This window comes from Rhincodon typus, chromosome 23, assembly GCF_021869965.1.
Source record: "Rhincodon typus isolate 14 chromosome 23, sRhiTyp1.1, whole genome shotgun sequence".
Classification (NCBI taxonomy): Eukaryota; Metazoa; Chordata; class Chondrichthyes; order Orectolobiformes; family Rhincodontidae; genus Rhincodon; species Rhincodon typus.
Window position 1 is genome coordinate 45,684,880 of NC_063354.1, and position 16,733 is coordinate 45,701,612.

The following is a 16,733-nucleotide window of genomic DNA, read 5'->3' on the forward strand; positions in this document are numbered from 1 at the left end:
AGGAAGGGTCACCGGACCCGAAACGTTAACTCTGTTTTCTCCTTCACAGATGCTGCCAGACCTGCTGAGCTTTTCCAGCAACTTTGTTTTCGTTCTTAAATTCTGTATTGTATCCTCCTTCTCCTGAGTAAAGTGAAGTATTCGTTTAACACTCTACCAATATCCTTCAGTTTCACGCACAGATTGCCCCCTTGGTTTCTATTAGGTCCTACTCTTTACCTAGTTATTCACTTCTCCTCGACATACTTGTAGAATATCTTGGTATTCTCCCTAATCTTGCCTACCAGTGTTTTGTCATACATCCTCTTTGATCTCATAATTGCTTTCTTGAGTTTTCCTTTGCACTTCCCACACTACTGTAGGACTGCCATTGTTTTGCTCCCTTTGTACCTGTTCTATGTCTCTCTTTTCCTTGTTATCCTGTCCTGAACATTCCTTGATATCCAGGGTTCTCTGGGCATATTGCTTCTACATTTCACCCTAAAGGGAACATGTTGGCCATGCACTCCTCTCAGGATCTACTTGTGGTGCTCATTTTTTAAATTCACATGGGATGCTAGTGTTTTAGACTTTATTGGCCACCTAAATTGCTCAGGGAACGATGGTGGTGAACTACCTTCTTGAATCAGTGCAGTCCTTAGGGTGTAGGTACAAACAAAATGCTGGTACGGAGAGTTTCTGGATTTTGATCCAGAAAAGGAACAGTGATACAAGTTCAAAGTCAGGACGGTTTGTGACTTGGAGGGGAACTTGCAGATGGTCATGGTCTAATATGTCTGTTGTCCTTGATCACTTAGGTGATAAAAGTTGCAGGTATGGAAGGTGCTGTCAGAGGACGCAGGTGAGTTAATGCAGTGCATCTTGTAAATGTACGGACTACTGGTGATGGTGAAGGGAATGAAGGCTGAAGGGGGTGTATGTGATGCCAATCAAGCAGATTGCTTTGACCCAGATGATATCAAGCTTCTCTAGGGTTGTTGGAGCTGCACTAATTGAGGCAAGTGGAGAGCACTCCATCACGCTCCTGATTTGTGTCTAATAATCAGCAATTGGATCTATCCTGCTTTTTGTGTACAGGACATACCAGGTAGCATTGCTTCAACTTACTTTTGTGATTCAGACATGACGAATGACTAGTTGGCTAAGGCACCTAAACTGGCAACTCACAGACAAAACAATGAGGGAGGTTTCATTCTGTAAAGTTAGTGCTGGACCACTTGACAGCCAGCTGCTTTGTTCGTAACTAAGGTGCTGACAGAGTTACAGAAGATGGACTAAGTTGCAGCTGGGTCTATTAATTAGCCAGTGAAGTATTGCGTAGAACAGAGGGGAGAAATGGGATCCGACCTTGTGTATACACACTGTTATTGCACTAATAAATCACAAGAAGGTTGGATTTCACTGATGTCGAATTAGGGCTGGAGCAGATCCAGGGCAGCTACAATCCATGCTAAAGTACAAAGGTACACAGACACACCCAGCCAAGGCAGACAAGCTGCAACCTGCTCACAATTCAAAAATTATTCTGGACCTTTAGGTAAACATTGTATTTCAGATTATCAGCCCATGCCATAACATAGCTGGAATACCTTCTGAGACAGTTTGTAGCACATGATACATTCTAAGTCTATGATCAATAAATGAAATGCTACAACATCTTTTCAATTGACCCCGATGATCCTGATCCTGATGATCGGATGGTCATGTCCCTCAGGTACTAGCATGTAATTTGGTATGACACTCAAGAGATTACTTTCCTAGATGAGCCCAGACATTGAATGCAGACTGTGGCAGACATTAAGGGGTGGTACAGTGGCTCAGTGGTTAACACTACTGCCTCACAGCACGAGGGACCCAGATTCAATTCCACCCTCAGGCAACTGTCTGTGCGGAGTTTGCACATTCTCCCCATGTCTGCGTGGGTTTCCTCTGGGTGCTCCGGTTTCCTCCCACAGTCTAAAGATGTGCAGGCTAGGTAGATTGGCCATGCTAAATTGCCCATAGTGTTCAGGGATGTGTAGGTTAGGTGGATCAAGGGGTATGGGTCTGGGTGGGATGCTCGGAGGGTTGGTGTGTATTTGTTGGGCCGAAGGGCCTGTTATCACACTGTAGGGATTCTATGATGATACATCTAATTGTACCACTTGCTCAAAGCTATGCATCTTTCACAGGAGTCATTTGGCAGCAATCAGGAATGAGAAGGCTGGCAACTTTCCCAGTCACTATCCCAATGACATTGAGGACAAGTGCTAGCAGATTCAAAATCAAACTGGGGTCTATCTTGAAACCATTAATTTCCCTGATCCTGACAGCAGTCCTTTAATAACTATTAGTTCTTCCCTACCCTTTAAACAACACCATATTTGTTTCTGCGGTTTTCCCTAAATCTATATTTTGAGCTTGTATAACACTGTTTCATGTGGAACTCTGTGAAATGTCTGCCTGAGCTTTACTCTGAACACACATTATGGTGATATTTAGCAAAAAAAAACATAATCACCCTTACCATAGGCCATTCAGGGTGATGACAGGAAGCCCTTTTTTGCATAAACGGTCACGGAGAAATGGAATTCTCTTTCCCACATGGTTGTTGAGGTTAAGTTAATTGAAAATAATAAGGCTACGGTGTTCAGATGTATAACAGCCATGATTTAATAGAATGGTGGAGCATTATTGAGGGGTTCACTAGCCTACTTCTGTTCCAATGTATCCCACCACTACCAATGCAGTTCAGATGATGCTCACCATTTCAGCTTGCCTGGTTGATAACTAAAGTGCTAGTTTTGTCATACATTATTAGTTTCTGCAACACTCTTTATAAAAAACAATATGTACGCAGCACCTTCCAAACTGTGATCTTTAACATTTAGAACAAGGGCAACAAGCACATGAGAATCTCCCCACCAAGTTACATTCAGTCCCAAGTTGCAACCATAATGTAATTCCTTCACCGTCATGGCATCAAAATCCCAGAATTCCTTCCCATCGAATGCGTCTACACTGCACGGACAACAGCGGTTCAAGGAAGTGTTTGTAAATTTACAATAGTGAGTAGAGTGGGTTCCTTTTTGATTATATCTTTTATTGAAACCTGTCTCTTGACTAAATTTTAAAAATATAAAACATAGGTACTAAGTTATTAGTTTTTAGAGCAGTAAGACTGGGCTATTTTCTGGCTCTGCAGACCGTTAAGGTGCAAAGATTGCCTTCAGTAGGTGATAGGACCCGGGGAGATAGTGAGGAAAGAGATCAGTCTGAGACTGGTACGGTTGGGAAAAGGAGCAAGTCAAAGAGTCACGGCAGGCAGGAGCAAAGCAGAGAACAAGGTAGGACTGATAAATTAAACAGCATTTATTTCAATGCAAGAGGCCAGACAGGTAAGGCAGATGAACTCAGGGCATAGTTGGGAACATGGGGCTGGGATATCATAGCAATTACAGAGACGTAGCTCAGGGATGGACAGGAATGGCAGCTTAATGTTCCAGGGTATTGATGCTTTAGGGATGATAGAAAGGAGGGGCAAGGCGTATTTGGTTAGGGATAACGTTACGGCTTTACTTAGGGAGGATATTCCTGGGAATATGTCCAGGGAAGTTATTTGGGTAGAACTGAGAAATAAGAAAGGGATGATCACCTTATTAGGATTGTACTTTCGAGCCCCCAATAGTCAGCAAAAAATTGAGAAACAAATTTGTAAGGAGGTCTCAGTTATCTGTAAGAATAATAGGGCGGTTATGATAGGGGATTTTAACTTTCCAAACATAAACTGGGACTGCCATATTGTTAAGGGCTTGGGGGGAGAGGAATTTGTTAAGTGTGTACAAGAAAATTTTATGATTCAGTATGTGGATGTACCTACTAGGGAAGGCGAAAAGCTTGACCTACTCTTGGGAAATAAGACAGGGCAAGTGACCGAGGGGTCAGTGGGGGAGCACTTTGGGGCCTGTGACCATAATTCTATTAGTTTTAAAAAGCGATGGAAAAGGATAGACCAGACCTAAATGTTAAAGTTCTAAACTGGAGGAAGGCCGATTTGACAGTATTAGGCAAGAACTTTCAAAAGTTGACTGGGGGCAGATGTTTGCAGGTAAAGGGACGGCTGGAAAATGTTTTCTGAAGAAGGGTCTAGGCCCGAAACATCAGCTTTCCTGCTCCTCTGATGCTGCTTGGCCTGCTGTGTTCATCCAGCTCTACACCTTGTTATCCTAGGCTGGAAAATGGGAAGCCTTCAGAAACGAGATAACGAGAGTCCAAATACCGTATGTTCCTGTTAAGGTGAAGGGCAAGGCTGGGAGGTGTAGGGAATGCTGGATGACTGGAGAAATTGAAGTTTTGGTCAAGAAAAAGAAGGAAGCATAAGTCAGGTATAGACAGGAGAGATCAAGTGAATCCCTAGAAGAGTATAAAGGCAGTAGGAGTATACTTAACAGGGAAATCAGGAGGGCAAAAAGGGGACATGAGATAGCTTAGGCAAATAGGGTTAAGGAGAATCCAAAAGGATTCTACAAATACATTAAGGACAAAAAGGGAACTAGGGAGAGAATAGGGCGCTTTAAAGATCAGCAAGGCTGCCTATGTGTGGAACTGCAGGAGATGGGGGAGATACTAAATAAGTATTTTGCATCAGTGTTTACTGAGAAAAATATGGAAGATATAGAATATGGGGAAATAAATAACGATATCTTGAAAAATGTCCATAGTACAGAAGAGGTGGTGCTGGATGGCATAAAAGTGGATAAATCCCCAGGACCTGATCAGGTCTACCCTAGAGTTCTGTGGGAAGCTAGGGAAGTGATTGCTGGGCCTCTTGCCGAGATATGTGTATCATCCATAGCCACAGGTGAGGTGCCAGAAGACTGAAGGCTGGCTAATGTGGTGCCACTATTTAAGAAAGGTGGTAAGGAAAAGCCAAGAACTATATACCGGTGAGTCTGACATTGGTGGTTGGCAAGTTGTCAGAGGGAATCCTGAAGGATAGGGTTTACATGTATTTGGAAAGGCAAGGACTGATGACAGCTAGTCAACATGGCTTTGTGCGTTGGAAATCGAGTTTCACTAACTTAATTTAGTTTTTTGAAGATGTAACAAAGAAGATTAACAAGGGCAGAGCAGTGGATCTGATCTGTATGGACTTCAGTTAGGTGTTTGACGAGATTCCTCATGGTAGACTGGTTAACAAGGTTGGATCACATGGAATACAGGGAGAACTAGCCATTTGGATACAGAACTGGCTTGAAGGTAGAAGACAGAGGATGGTGGTGGAAGGTTGCTTTCCAGACTGCAGGCCTGTGACCAGTGATGCGCCACAAAGATCGGTGCTGGGTCCACTGCTTTTCATCATTTATATAACTGATTTGGACGTGAACATAGGAGGTATAGTTAGTAATTTTGCAGATGACACCAAAATTGGAGGCATAGTGGACAGTGAAAAAGATTGTCTCAGAGTACTTGATCAGCTGGGCCAGTGGGCTGAGCAGTGGCAGATGGAGTTTAATTTTGATAAATGGGAGATGCTGCATTTCGGAAAGGCAAATCAGGGCAGGACTTATACACTTAATCATAAGGTCCTGGGGGATGTTGCTGAACAAAGAGACTTTGGAGTGCAGGTTCATAGTTCCTTGAAAGTGGAGTTGCAGGTAGATAGGATAGTGAAGAAGGCATTTCGTATGCTTGACTTTTTTGGTCAGTGCATTGAGCATAGGAGTTGGGAGATCATGTCGCAGCTGTGCAGGACATTGGTTAGGCCCCTATTGGAATACTGCGTGCAGTTCTGGTCTCCCTGCTATAGGAAGGATGTTGTGAAACTTGAAAGGGTTCAGAAAAGATTTACAAGGATTTTGCAGGGGTTTGAGGGCTTGAACTATAGGGAGAGGCTGAATAGAATGGGGCTATTTTCTCTGGAGCATCTGAGGCTGAGGGGGTGTCCTTATGGAGGTTTATAAAACCATGAGGGGCATGGATAGGGTAAACAGAAAGTCTTTTCCCCAGGGTAGGGGAGTCTAAAACTAGACGGCATAGGTTTAAGGTGAGAGGAGAAAGATTTAAAAAGGACCTAAGGGGCAACGTTTTCATGCAGAGGGTGGTCCATGTATGGAATGAGCTGCCAGAGGAAGTGGTGGAGGCTGGTACAATTACAACATTTAAAAGGCATCTGGTCGGCTACATGAATAGGAAGAGTCAACAGGGATATGGGCCAGATGCTGGCAAAGGGGACTACATTTACTTAGGAAAGCTGGTCGGCATGGATGAGTTGGACCAAAGGGTCTGTTTCTGTGCTGTACATCTCTATGACTACGTGGCTCAATACCACCTAAATGTTGCCCAAACCTGGAGACACCAATATCGCATGAGAAAATAAAAAAAAACTATCAAATATTTGATGTCCAAAAACACTGCTGCTAGGCTGTGGCTTGGCAAGTAACATTCTCAATGCTTTTTGCTTTCAAATCCTGCCCCAGAGATTTACGCACATAATCCATCAGAGACTCCAATACTGTGAATGTACCATCTGTCATTTGGATGAGAGGTTAAACTGATGTCCTATCTGCCCTGGTGAGTAAAGCTAGGAGATCCCTAGGTACTGTTTCAAAAAACAGCAGGGATGTTTATTCTGGGGTCTGGATCAGTGTTTATCCCTGAACCAACAACATGGTTAGGAACCCAAGTAATCAAGCCAAATGTCACATCGGCATTTGTAGGTTTTTTGTATATGGGAATTAGCAGCTACATTTCGTACACTACAACAGAGACTACACTTTAAAAGGACTTCATTGGTCATAAAGCCTTTTGGGTAGGTAGTCCTGAGGTTATCAAAGGTGTTATGTAAATGCAACTTGTTGCAGCGCTTTAAACCTTATCACCACTTAAGGATATTCCCCAAAATAGTTAGATTAGCGACAAAATCCTGCTGTAAATTCAGTTAATAATACAAGAGCTAAGATTCAAAAATTCACAGCCCATAACTTGAAGACAATACTTTGCCTGACAAATTGTCACTAGGCAGCTGCAGTATCTCAATATATCTGCGGAAAACTTGATATGTGATAGAATCTCAGACACTGAATCAGATCACTGATTTATTATCACGTCTTCAGAAAAAACACTGCATTCACTGGTACAGTAACTGCAAGGTTAACAACTGTATGAAACCAGAATAATGCAACTGGCTGTGTGTGCATTGGCACCACTGTGTTAAGTGGGACAGCTTTTGAATTTATCTAGCAACTCAAAAGCATGAGGTGCTATGGGCTATCAGCAGCAGCAGAAATATATTCAACTGCAAACCTGCAGCCTGACATGTCCACCGGTGACTGTCAAGCCAGCTGGTCCATGTGATATCAAGAAACGGCTGGAGACACTGGATATTGCAAAGGCTACGGGTCCTGACAACATTCCGGCAACAGTACTGAAGACTTGTGCTCCAGAACTTGCTGCTCCTACCCCAGCCAAGCTGTTCCAGTACAGTTACAACATTGGTACCAACCCAATGATGTGGAAAATTGCCCAAGTATGTCCTGTACATAAAAAGCAGAACAAATCCAACTCAGCCAATTACTGCCCTATAAGCCTACTTTCGATCTTCAGTAAAGTGATGGAAGGTGCCATCAATAGTGCTATCAAGCAGCACCTGCTCAGCCATAACCTGCTCAGTGTTGCCCAGGTTGGGTTCCACCAGGGCCACTCAACTCCTGACCTCACTACAGCTTTGGTTCAAACATGGACAAAAGAGCTGAATTCCAGAGGTGAGGTGAGACTGACAGCCCTTGATATCAAGGCACCATTCGACCGTGTGTGGCGTCAATGACCCTCGCAAAACTGGAATCAATGGGTATCGGGGGCAAACTCTCCGGTGGTTGGAGTCATACCTGACACGTAGGAAGATGATCGTGGTTGTTGCAGGTCAATCATCTCAGCTTTAGGACATCACTGCTGGAGTTCCTCAGGGTAGTGTTCTCGGTCCAACCATCTTCAGCTACTTTGTCAATGACCTTCCCTCCATCATAAGGTCAGAAGTGGGATGTTTGCCAATGATTGCACAATGTTCAGCACCATTCACAACTCCTCAGATACTAAAGCAATCCATGTTCAAATGCAACAAGATCTGGACAACATCGAGGCTTGGACTGACAAGTGGCAAGTAACATTTGCGCTACACAAATGCTAGGCTGTGACCATCATGATCAAGAAACTACCTAAGCATCACCCATTGGCATTCAATCGTGTTACCATCACTGAATCCTATCAACATCCTTGGGGTTAACATTGACCAGAAACTCAAATGGACTCACCACATAAACACAGTGGCTACAAGAGCAATGCAGGAGCGAGGAATACTGCTGCAAGTAACTCACCTCCTGACTCCTCAAAGCCTGTCCACTATCTACAAGGCACAAGTCAGGAGTGTGATGGAATACTTTCCACTTGCTTAGATGGGTGCAGCTCCAACAACGCTCAAGAAGCTTGACATCATCCAGGACAAAGCAGACTGCTGGATTGGCACTACACCCACAAGCATCCACTCCCTCCACCACTGACATTCAGGAGCAGCAGTGTGTACAATCTAGAAGATGCACTGCAGAAATTCACTGAAGATCCTCAGCGAGCACCTTCCAAGCATACGAGCACTTCCATCTAGAAGGACAGGGGCAGCAGATATATGGGAATACTGCTATCTTCAAGTTCCTCTCCAAACCACTCACCATCCTGACTTGGAAATATATCACCATTCCTTCACTGTTGCTGGGTAAAAATGCTGGAGTTCCCTCCCTAATGGCATTGTGGGTCAACCCACAGCTGGTGGACTGCAGCGGTTCAAGAACGCAGTTCACCACCACCTTCTCAAGGGCAACTAGGGTCAGGCAATAAATACTGGCCAGCCAGCGCATCCCACAAATGAATTAAAAAAGTGCTGGAGGGCATGCCAAAAGCAGCACTAGGAATACCTAAAGATGAGGTAGCAACCTGGTGAAGCTACAAACCAAGACTATTTCAATACTGAATAATGGAAGCAGCATGTGATCGGCAGAGATGAATGACCAATGGTCCAGATCTAAGCTACACAGATGTCACATCCAATTGTGAATGCTGATGGACAATTGATCGACTAGTTGGATGATAAGGCTCCATAAGCATCCCCGTCCTCAGTGATGAAGAAACCCAGCATGTCAAAATAACAGACATGGCTGAAGCATTTTGCAACCAAATTCAGCCAAAAATGTCAAATGGATGATCCATCATGGCTTCCTTGTGAGATCCTTAGCATCACAGGTGTCAGTCTTCAGCCAATTTGACTCACCCCTTGTGACATCAGGAAGGGCTCAACAATAACCGTCTCACTGACATTCAGTTTGTGTTATGTCAGTACCACCCAGACCTTGACGTCATTACAGTGATCTTGGACTAAACATGGGCAAAAGAGCTGACTTTCAGAACACAGGCAAGCATTACTGCCCTTGACATCATGGCAGTATTTCATTGAATGTGGCACCAAGGACCCCAACAAAACTGGAGTCAATGGGAGTTGGAGGGAAACCCTCTACTGGTTAGAATCATACCCAACACAGAGGAAGATGGGTGTGGTTGTTGGAAGTCAATCATCTTGGTCAAAAAACAGCATTGCAGGAGCTCCCAGGTCCATCAATGCCCACACCACTTCAATGACCTCCTTCCATCATGAGGTCTGAAGTGGGGTTGTCCGCTGATGATTGCAGAATATGCAACTTCTCAAGATATTGAAGGACCTCAATCTACATGCAACAAGACTTCCAATTGTAGAGGGACTGTCTTATGAGGATAGGTTGAGTAGGTTGGTCCCATACTCATTGGAATATAGAGGAATGAGTGGTGACCTTATTGAAATATACAAGAATCTTAGGGGACTTGAAAGTTTAGATGCAGAAAAGGTTGTTTCCCCTGTGGGAGAGTCTAAGAAAAGAGGGTATAATTTCAGAATAAGGGATCATACACTTAGGACAGAGATGAGGAGGAATTTTGTCCCTCAGGCTAGTGAATCTTTGGATTTCTTTACTGCAGAGGGCACTCAAGGCTAGATTATTAAGTATATTCAAGGCTGAAATGCATTTTTAATTAGTAAGGAAATCAAGGCTTACATGGAAAAGGCAGGAAAATGGAGTTGAGAATCATCAGATCAGCTGTGATTCGGTGAATGGCGGCGTAGTTTTGATGGGCTGAAATGCTTGCTCTGCTCTTACATCATATGGTCTTATGGACCACAAGCCAACATTTTCTCCTTGACATTAAAGGGCATCACCATTGCTGAATCCACCACTATCAACATTCAAGGAGTAACATGGATCAGGCACTGAACTAGAAACGCAAACAACTACAGAGCCTACAAACCAAGTCCAAGGCAAGGAAACCTAGAGGAAGTAACTCACCTCCTGAATTTCCAAAGCCTGTTTACCATCTACAAGGTTTAAGTTAGGAGTGCAACAGTTTACTCCCGATTTGCCTGGATGAGTGCAGCTCCAACAACATTCAGGTAGCATGATGCAACACTTCCTCTGCCATCAACACTCAGTGGCACACTGTTTACCATCTATAAGATGCATTCTTGACTAAGGGTTCAAAATCCACTCCAGATCTCGAGCACGTAATCTAAACGGATATTGGTGCAATGTGCCATCTTACAGGAGAGACATGAAACAGAGGTCCTGCCTGATTATTTATTTGTAAATAAAGGATTTAAGGACACTTTTTTGAGGAGTAGATGAGTTCTTCCAGTGCCCTGACCATTGCTACTCCCTCCCTCAAGCTTTACTATTAACCTGCTGCAGTGTTCTATTGAAGCTCAAGGTCAGACAAAAAAGCAGTAGCTGCTGTGTCCGTTGAGCACTTTGAAGTCTTCAGGACTCGTGACTTGAGTTCATCAAATTTAGATCATGATCTCTGCACCCATTTGTTTTATTTATGTTTGCTATTTTGTTTTTCTCTTTTGTTTCCATCATTTTTGGTCCGATGGCAGTTATTCAAGTCCTTGCTATTCACACCTTCTTTAGAGTCATCTTTTGTTTCCTTACTTGACTCATCCCCACTTCCGGTGGCCTTGCACGTTGACATCTTTTGCCACTTAATCACTTCTACCTTTGACCCATCAGAGACCTTCCCTTTTGTTCCTCATTTCACCCTCCCTCTTTCACTTTCACAAAACTTATTACATTTTTAACTTTTGCCAGTTCTGGTCAAAGATCACAGGCATGAAACGATAACTGTGTTTCTCTGTGGGTGCAGTCTAACAAACAGAGCATTTCCAACATTTCCCTTTTCTGTCTTAATTCAGATTTCAAGCATCCATGGTATTTTCATATCAGTTATCTCTGGTACCTCGACAAACATTTATCCCATAATTAACATTAAAAAGTTATATGATCATTCTCACATTACAATTAGAGTGGGCTTGCAAAGTCCTGTGGTGTCTGTCTGTGTACTATTTGATGGGACTGCATTGAGGGATCTTTGACTGTATTTAACTCTGTGCTGTCCCTGCTCAAAGTGTGTTTGATGTGGACAGTGTTAAGTGAGCTTTATTTTCAGTATAAAAAAGTAGAGAACAGCTTTACTCTGTATCTAGCCCTGTGCTGTACCTGAAAGCGTTTAAAACTGACACCGAGTATCTTCACTGCAATTCTATTTCAAAACCAGCATGGGCATGCTTTAGCGAGAAGTGTACAAAAGTTCAAACATTTTCTAAGACCTACAAGGCATGAGAGAATAAATGAAACAAAACTTTTTGCTTTACACTTTTTCATTCTGCTTACTAGTAGTGACCTTTTGTGATATTGTGTTAACTTCTTTTTAGATAAGTCCATAGCTTAGTGATCTATACAAGATTGACAAATCTTAAAGACCAACAATGCAAAATTAACAATTTAGGCCCTGTTCCCGAATCTATATTTCAACATTGGGACAGGATTGCTTTTCTGTATTTTAGATGTAAAGCTTTCAGTTACAGATAAGTATAAAGCCCAAGCCATCACTGACACAGGTAAATAACTCTGTACCTCCCTGGCAGAGGCTCAGAACCCCATAGATACAGATCCTGTTACCTCCATGACACAGGCACAGAAGCCGGTACCACTCCGACACAGGCACAGAACCCTATACCTCCCTGACACAAATAAATAACCCTGTACCTCCCTGGTACAGCTCTATAACCCTGAGTCTCTCTGAAACAGCTACATTACCCTGCATCTCTTTGAAACAGCTACATCACCCCCTGTAGCTTCCCTAACTCTAAACCCTCCCTCAGTGACACATGTATAAACTCCCCTTCTCGTTCAGATTGTCATAAAGGGAGGCGACAGCCCAATGGTATTATTGCTGGACTGTTAATCTGGAGACCCAGGTAATGTTCTGAGGCTCTGGGTTCGTAACCTGCCATGGCAGATGGTGTAATTTGAATTCAATAAAAAAATCTGGAAATAAGATGATGACAATCACGAATTCATTGTCAATTGTCGGAAAAACCCATCTGGTTCACTAAAATAACTCCTGTGAAGCATTAGTGTCATTCTTGTATCCTCGCCTGTTTGAAGTGAAGACTTGTACAGTCTAATCCTGTAATTCTGTCGAGATTGAAGAGCTCTTTATTACATTTTACAATCTTGAATCTTCTGAAACTTGTAATTGTTGTAATCTGTTTAATATTTCCTGATTTACTCCAGCTGCACTCCTGCTTTAAACTTTGGTGCAGAAGCTGTGGGTCTACCCTGAGTCACAATACCAACAGCATCAACCCCCTTCTCATGACTGTAATACCTACCAACCAGCTCCTGAGGATTCTTCTTCTCCATTTCAAGGATCTCCTGAAAAAGAAGAGAAATATCCAAATGACTGAACCATCACACTGATCCTCACCAATAACCCTGCATCTTATTGCTCTTCACAAGGCAGCGAAGGCACCTTCAGCAATAAGTGAGATATATGAATTAACTGGCCATAAATGTTGAATCCAGCAAACATCTATCCACATTTAAACTTCCATCACATTGAGATTGTACAGGTCAAATCATGCACAAGCTTGAGAGAGACAGGCAGGGAAGACGTGGGTGTGAGAGTATGTGCACAATAGAGACAGGAAAAGCAGGGACAGAGAGGAAAAACCGACTGACACTGGGGATGTAAGGAGTTTGAGAATGTGTGGTGACAGAAGGAGAGGAGTGGCAGGGACAGTTTGGCGATAAAGCAGGGACAGAGAGAGAGGGATGAGAGAAAGAGCGAAGTGACAGAGAGAGTGGGGTGAGAGAGAGGGAGGGGTGGGAGAAAGGGGTGGGGCATGTGAGAGAGAGAGGAGTGAAAGAGAGCGATTGAGAGAGAGAGAGGGTTGATGGAGAGGTGGTAGGAAGAGAGGGGGAGCTGAAGCACAGGGAGGATGAGGTGTGACAGAAAAGGCAGATGAGAGATGGGGCGGGGAGACAGAGGGTGTGTGGGAGAGATATAGGATGGTGTTGGTTAGGGTGGGTCGTGTGGGTGGGACAAGGGAGACATAGCATAAGCAGAGGGGGAAACAGTGGGGCAGGGCAGAGAGGGAGCAACAGCATTTGGAAAGACAGAAAGACAGGGAACACGAGGAGAAGAGAAACAGTGGGGAAAAGAGATGGAATGTGGGAGAAATGGAGGGGCAGAGAGAGAGAGAGAGAGAGAGAGAGAGACAGACAGACAGAGATATCTGTTATGCTGTGGGGTCAGAGAAAAAATGTGAGAAAAGACACTGGAGGAAAGACCTCTCCTCTATCCCTCTTCTATCCACCTCCCACTCTCTCCCTATTTATTTCAAAACCCCCTTCCCCTCCCCCTTTTCTGATGAAGGGTCTAGGCCCGAAACGTCAGCCTCTCTGCTCCTATGATGCTGCTTGGCCTGCTGTGTTCATCCAGCCCTGCACCTTGTTGTCTCGGATTCTCCAGCATCTGCAGTTCCTACTATCTCTGGAGGAAAGAAGTTTGTACACCATAGGTTCTCAAACTGTGAGTTGTAAGCCCTGATGGGTTTATGAGGCATCTGCTTTCTGAGAAGCATTGGACATACCAAAGGGGAGGTGTGCCAGTTCAGTAGCACTGCCAGGGCAGCCCTGGAGGCATTGTATTGTTCTGATGGCGAACACAAAATGTTGCATAACTTTAAAAATCACTTTTAGCTTCGTGTTCAAGTAGATCCTGGATGTATAATTGTGATTTAGTGTAAAGCAAGGTGTGCAAATGTAACTCCCTCACTATCTAAATGCAAAAATAACCATGTTTGACTCTCACTGCCATATGCAATGGCTAAACAAGTCACTGAGTTGTATCAAGCTGTGACAAAGTCTGAAGACAAGAAAAGAAACCAAACATCAACACAGACACCAGAAACAATGACAGCAAACAACAGCCCTGTCAACTCTGCAAAGACTTCCTTATCAACATCTGGGGCTTGTACTAAAATTGGGACATGAAATAGATCACACAGCCACTGGCGAATCAAACAACAGCTTGTCATAGTCATACTCAGAATCATACCTTACAGACAACGTCCCAAACAGCACCATCACCATCACCATCCCTGGATGGTTCCTATTCTACCAGCAGGACAGACCTAGCAGAGGTGGTGGCACAGTGCTATACAGTCAGGAGAGGGTTGCCCCGGAGACCTCAACAGTGACTCCAGACCCCAGGAAACCTCATGTCATCAGGTTAAGGCAACTTCCTGCTGATTACCATATACCGCTTCCATCGAGTGATGGATCAGCACTGCTCCATTTTGAACAACACTTAAAAGAAACACTGAGAGTGATAAGGGCACAGGCTAATCTGAGTGGAGGACTTCACTGTCTACCACCAAATGTGACTCAGCATCTCTACTGACAAAACTGGCCAAATCCTAAAGGGCACAGCTGCTAATCTGGGTTTGTGGCAAGTGGTGAGGATACCAACAAGAGAGGAAGGGATCATCAACAAGGCTATCAGGCAGCACTTAAAGGAATAATCTACTCATCGACATTCAGTTTGGGTTCCATCAGGGCATTCAGCTCCTGATTTCAATATAGTCGTGGACCAAACACAGATAAAAGAATGATTGTCCTTGAATTCAAAGCAATGTTTGACTGAATATGTCATTAAGGAGGCCTTGTGAAACTGGACTCTATGAGGATCAGGAGAACTCTGTACTGGTTGGATTCATACCTGGCAGATAGGAAGATGTGAGATAGGAAGATGTTTTTGGTTGTTGGAGGTCAGTCATTTCAACCCCAGGACAGAGGTGTGTCTCAGGGCAGTGCCTCAGGCCCAACAATCATCAGCTGTTACATCAATGAACATCTCTCCATCATAACGGCAGACGTGGGGATATTTGCCAATGATTGCACAATTTGCAACTCCTGAGATACTGAAGCAGTCTGTGTCCATACGCATCAAGGCCTTGATAACATCCGGTCTTAGGGTGATGAGCAATGTGGCGAGTAACATTTATGCTGACAGGCAATGACTTGCTCCAACAAGAGAAAATTTGACTATTATCCCTCTACATCAATGGCATTAGCACCACTGAATGCATCATTGTCATCATTTTGGGGGTTCATTGCTCAGAAACTGAACTAGACCAGCCTGTGGCTACAATAGCAGTCAGAGGCTAGGAATTCCTCTTTCTGCAAAGCCTATCCACCTCACCTAACTTGCACATCTTTGGACATGCTGCCTTATGATGTAGGGATACCCACAGTGCTATTAGAGAGGAAGTTCCATGATTTTGACCGTGAGAAAGACCCTGTGATATAGTTCTCAAGTCAGGATGGTGTGTGGCTTGGAGGGGACATTGCAGCTGGCACTGTTTCAGTGTACCTGCTGCCGTTGTCCTTCAAGGGTTCTAGGCGGTAGAGGTTGCACATATGGAAGTTTGGAAGGTGCTGTCAGAGGAACCTTGGCAAGTTACTGCAGTGCATTTTGTGGATGGTAACTACTGCTGCCACTGTATGACTGTGGTGAAAGGAGTGAATGCTGAAGGTGCTGGAATGGAAGTCAGTCAATAGGGCTACTTTGTCTGGAAAGGTGTCAGATTTCTTGAGTGTTTTTGAAGCGTCACTCATCCAGGCAAGTAGAATGTATTCCTTCCAACCTACGCCAATCACCATGTGGGGAACCTTGGAGTGCGCAGACTTGTAGCTAAGAGGTAACATTAATGTCATCACACTCCTGACTTGTAATTCAGTAAAATTTAAGGTAATTATGGATAAGGACAAAGATGGAACAGAAATAAGGATTCTGAATTGGGGGAAGGTGGATTTTAACAAGTTAAGACAGGATCTGGCCAAAATTGGACTGGGAGCGGCTATTGCTGGAAGATCCATATTAGATCAGTAGAAGGCATTCAAAAGTTTAATAGTGAGAATGCAAGGCCAACGTGTTTCTGTAAAGATGAAAAGGTGGGATCAACAAATCCAGAGAACCCAAAACATGAAAGGATGCACAGGATTGGATAAGGAGCTTAAAAAAAAGCTTCTGTAAGATAACAAAGGTTCAAGACAGTGAATGCCCTTAAGGAGCACAGAAAGGCCAGAGGATTGCTTTAAAAAGAAATTAGGAGAGCGAAGAGAGGACATGAAAAATACTAAATAAAAACCAAAAGAACTGCGGATGCTGTAAATCAGGAACAAAAACAAAGTTGCTGGAAAAGCTCAGCAGGTCTGGCAGCATCTGTGGAGGAGAAAACAGAGTTAACGTTTCGGGTCCGGTGACCCTTCCTCAGA

The 16,733-nt window shown here is 43.8% G+C and overlaps 1 protein-coding gene across 1 annotated transcript in view; it reads right to left on the reverse strand.

Annotated features, from left to right (window-relative positions):
* Window positions 1–16,733, reverse strand: part of LOC109927898 (SAP30 binding protein) — an 88,114-nt gene that overhangs the window by 31,825 nt on the left and 39,556 nt on the right. Inside the window, exon 4 of the mRNA XM_048610694.1 lies at window positions 12,782–12,824. Coding sequence (XP_048466651.1) covers window positions 12,782–12,824 — 43 coding nt within the window. The remainder of the gene's footprint in view (window positions 1–12,781; window positions 12,825–16,733) is intronic.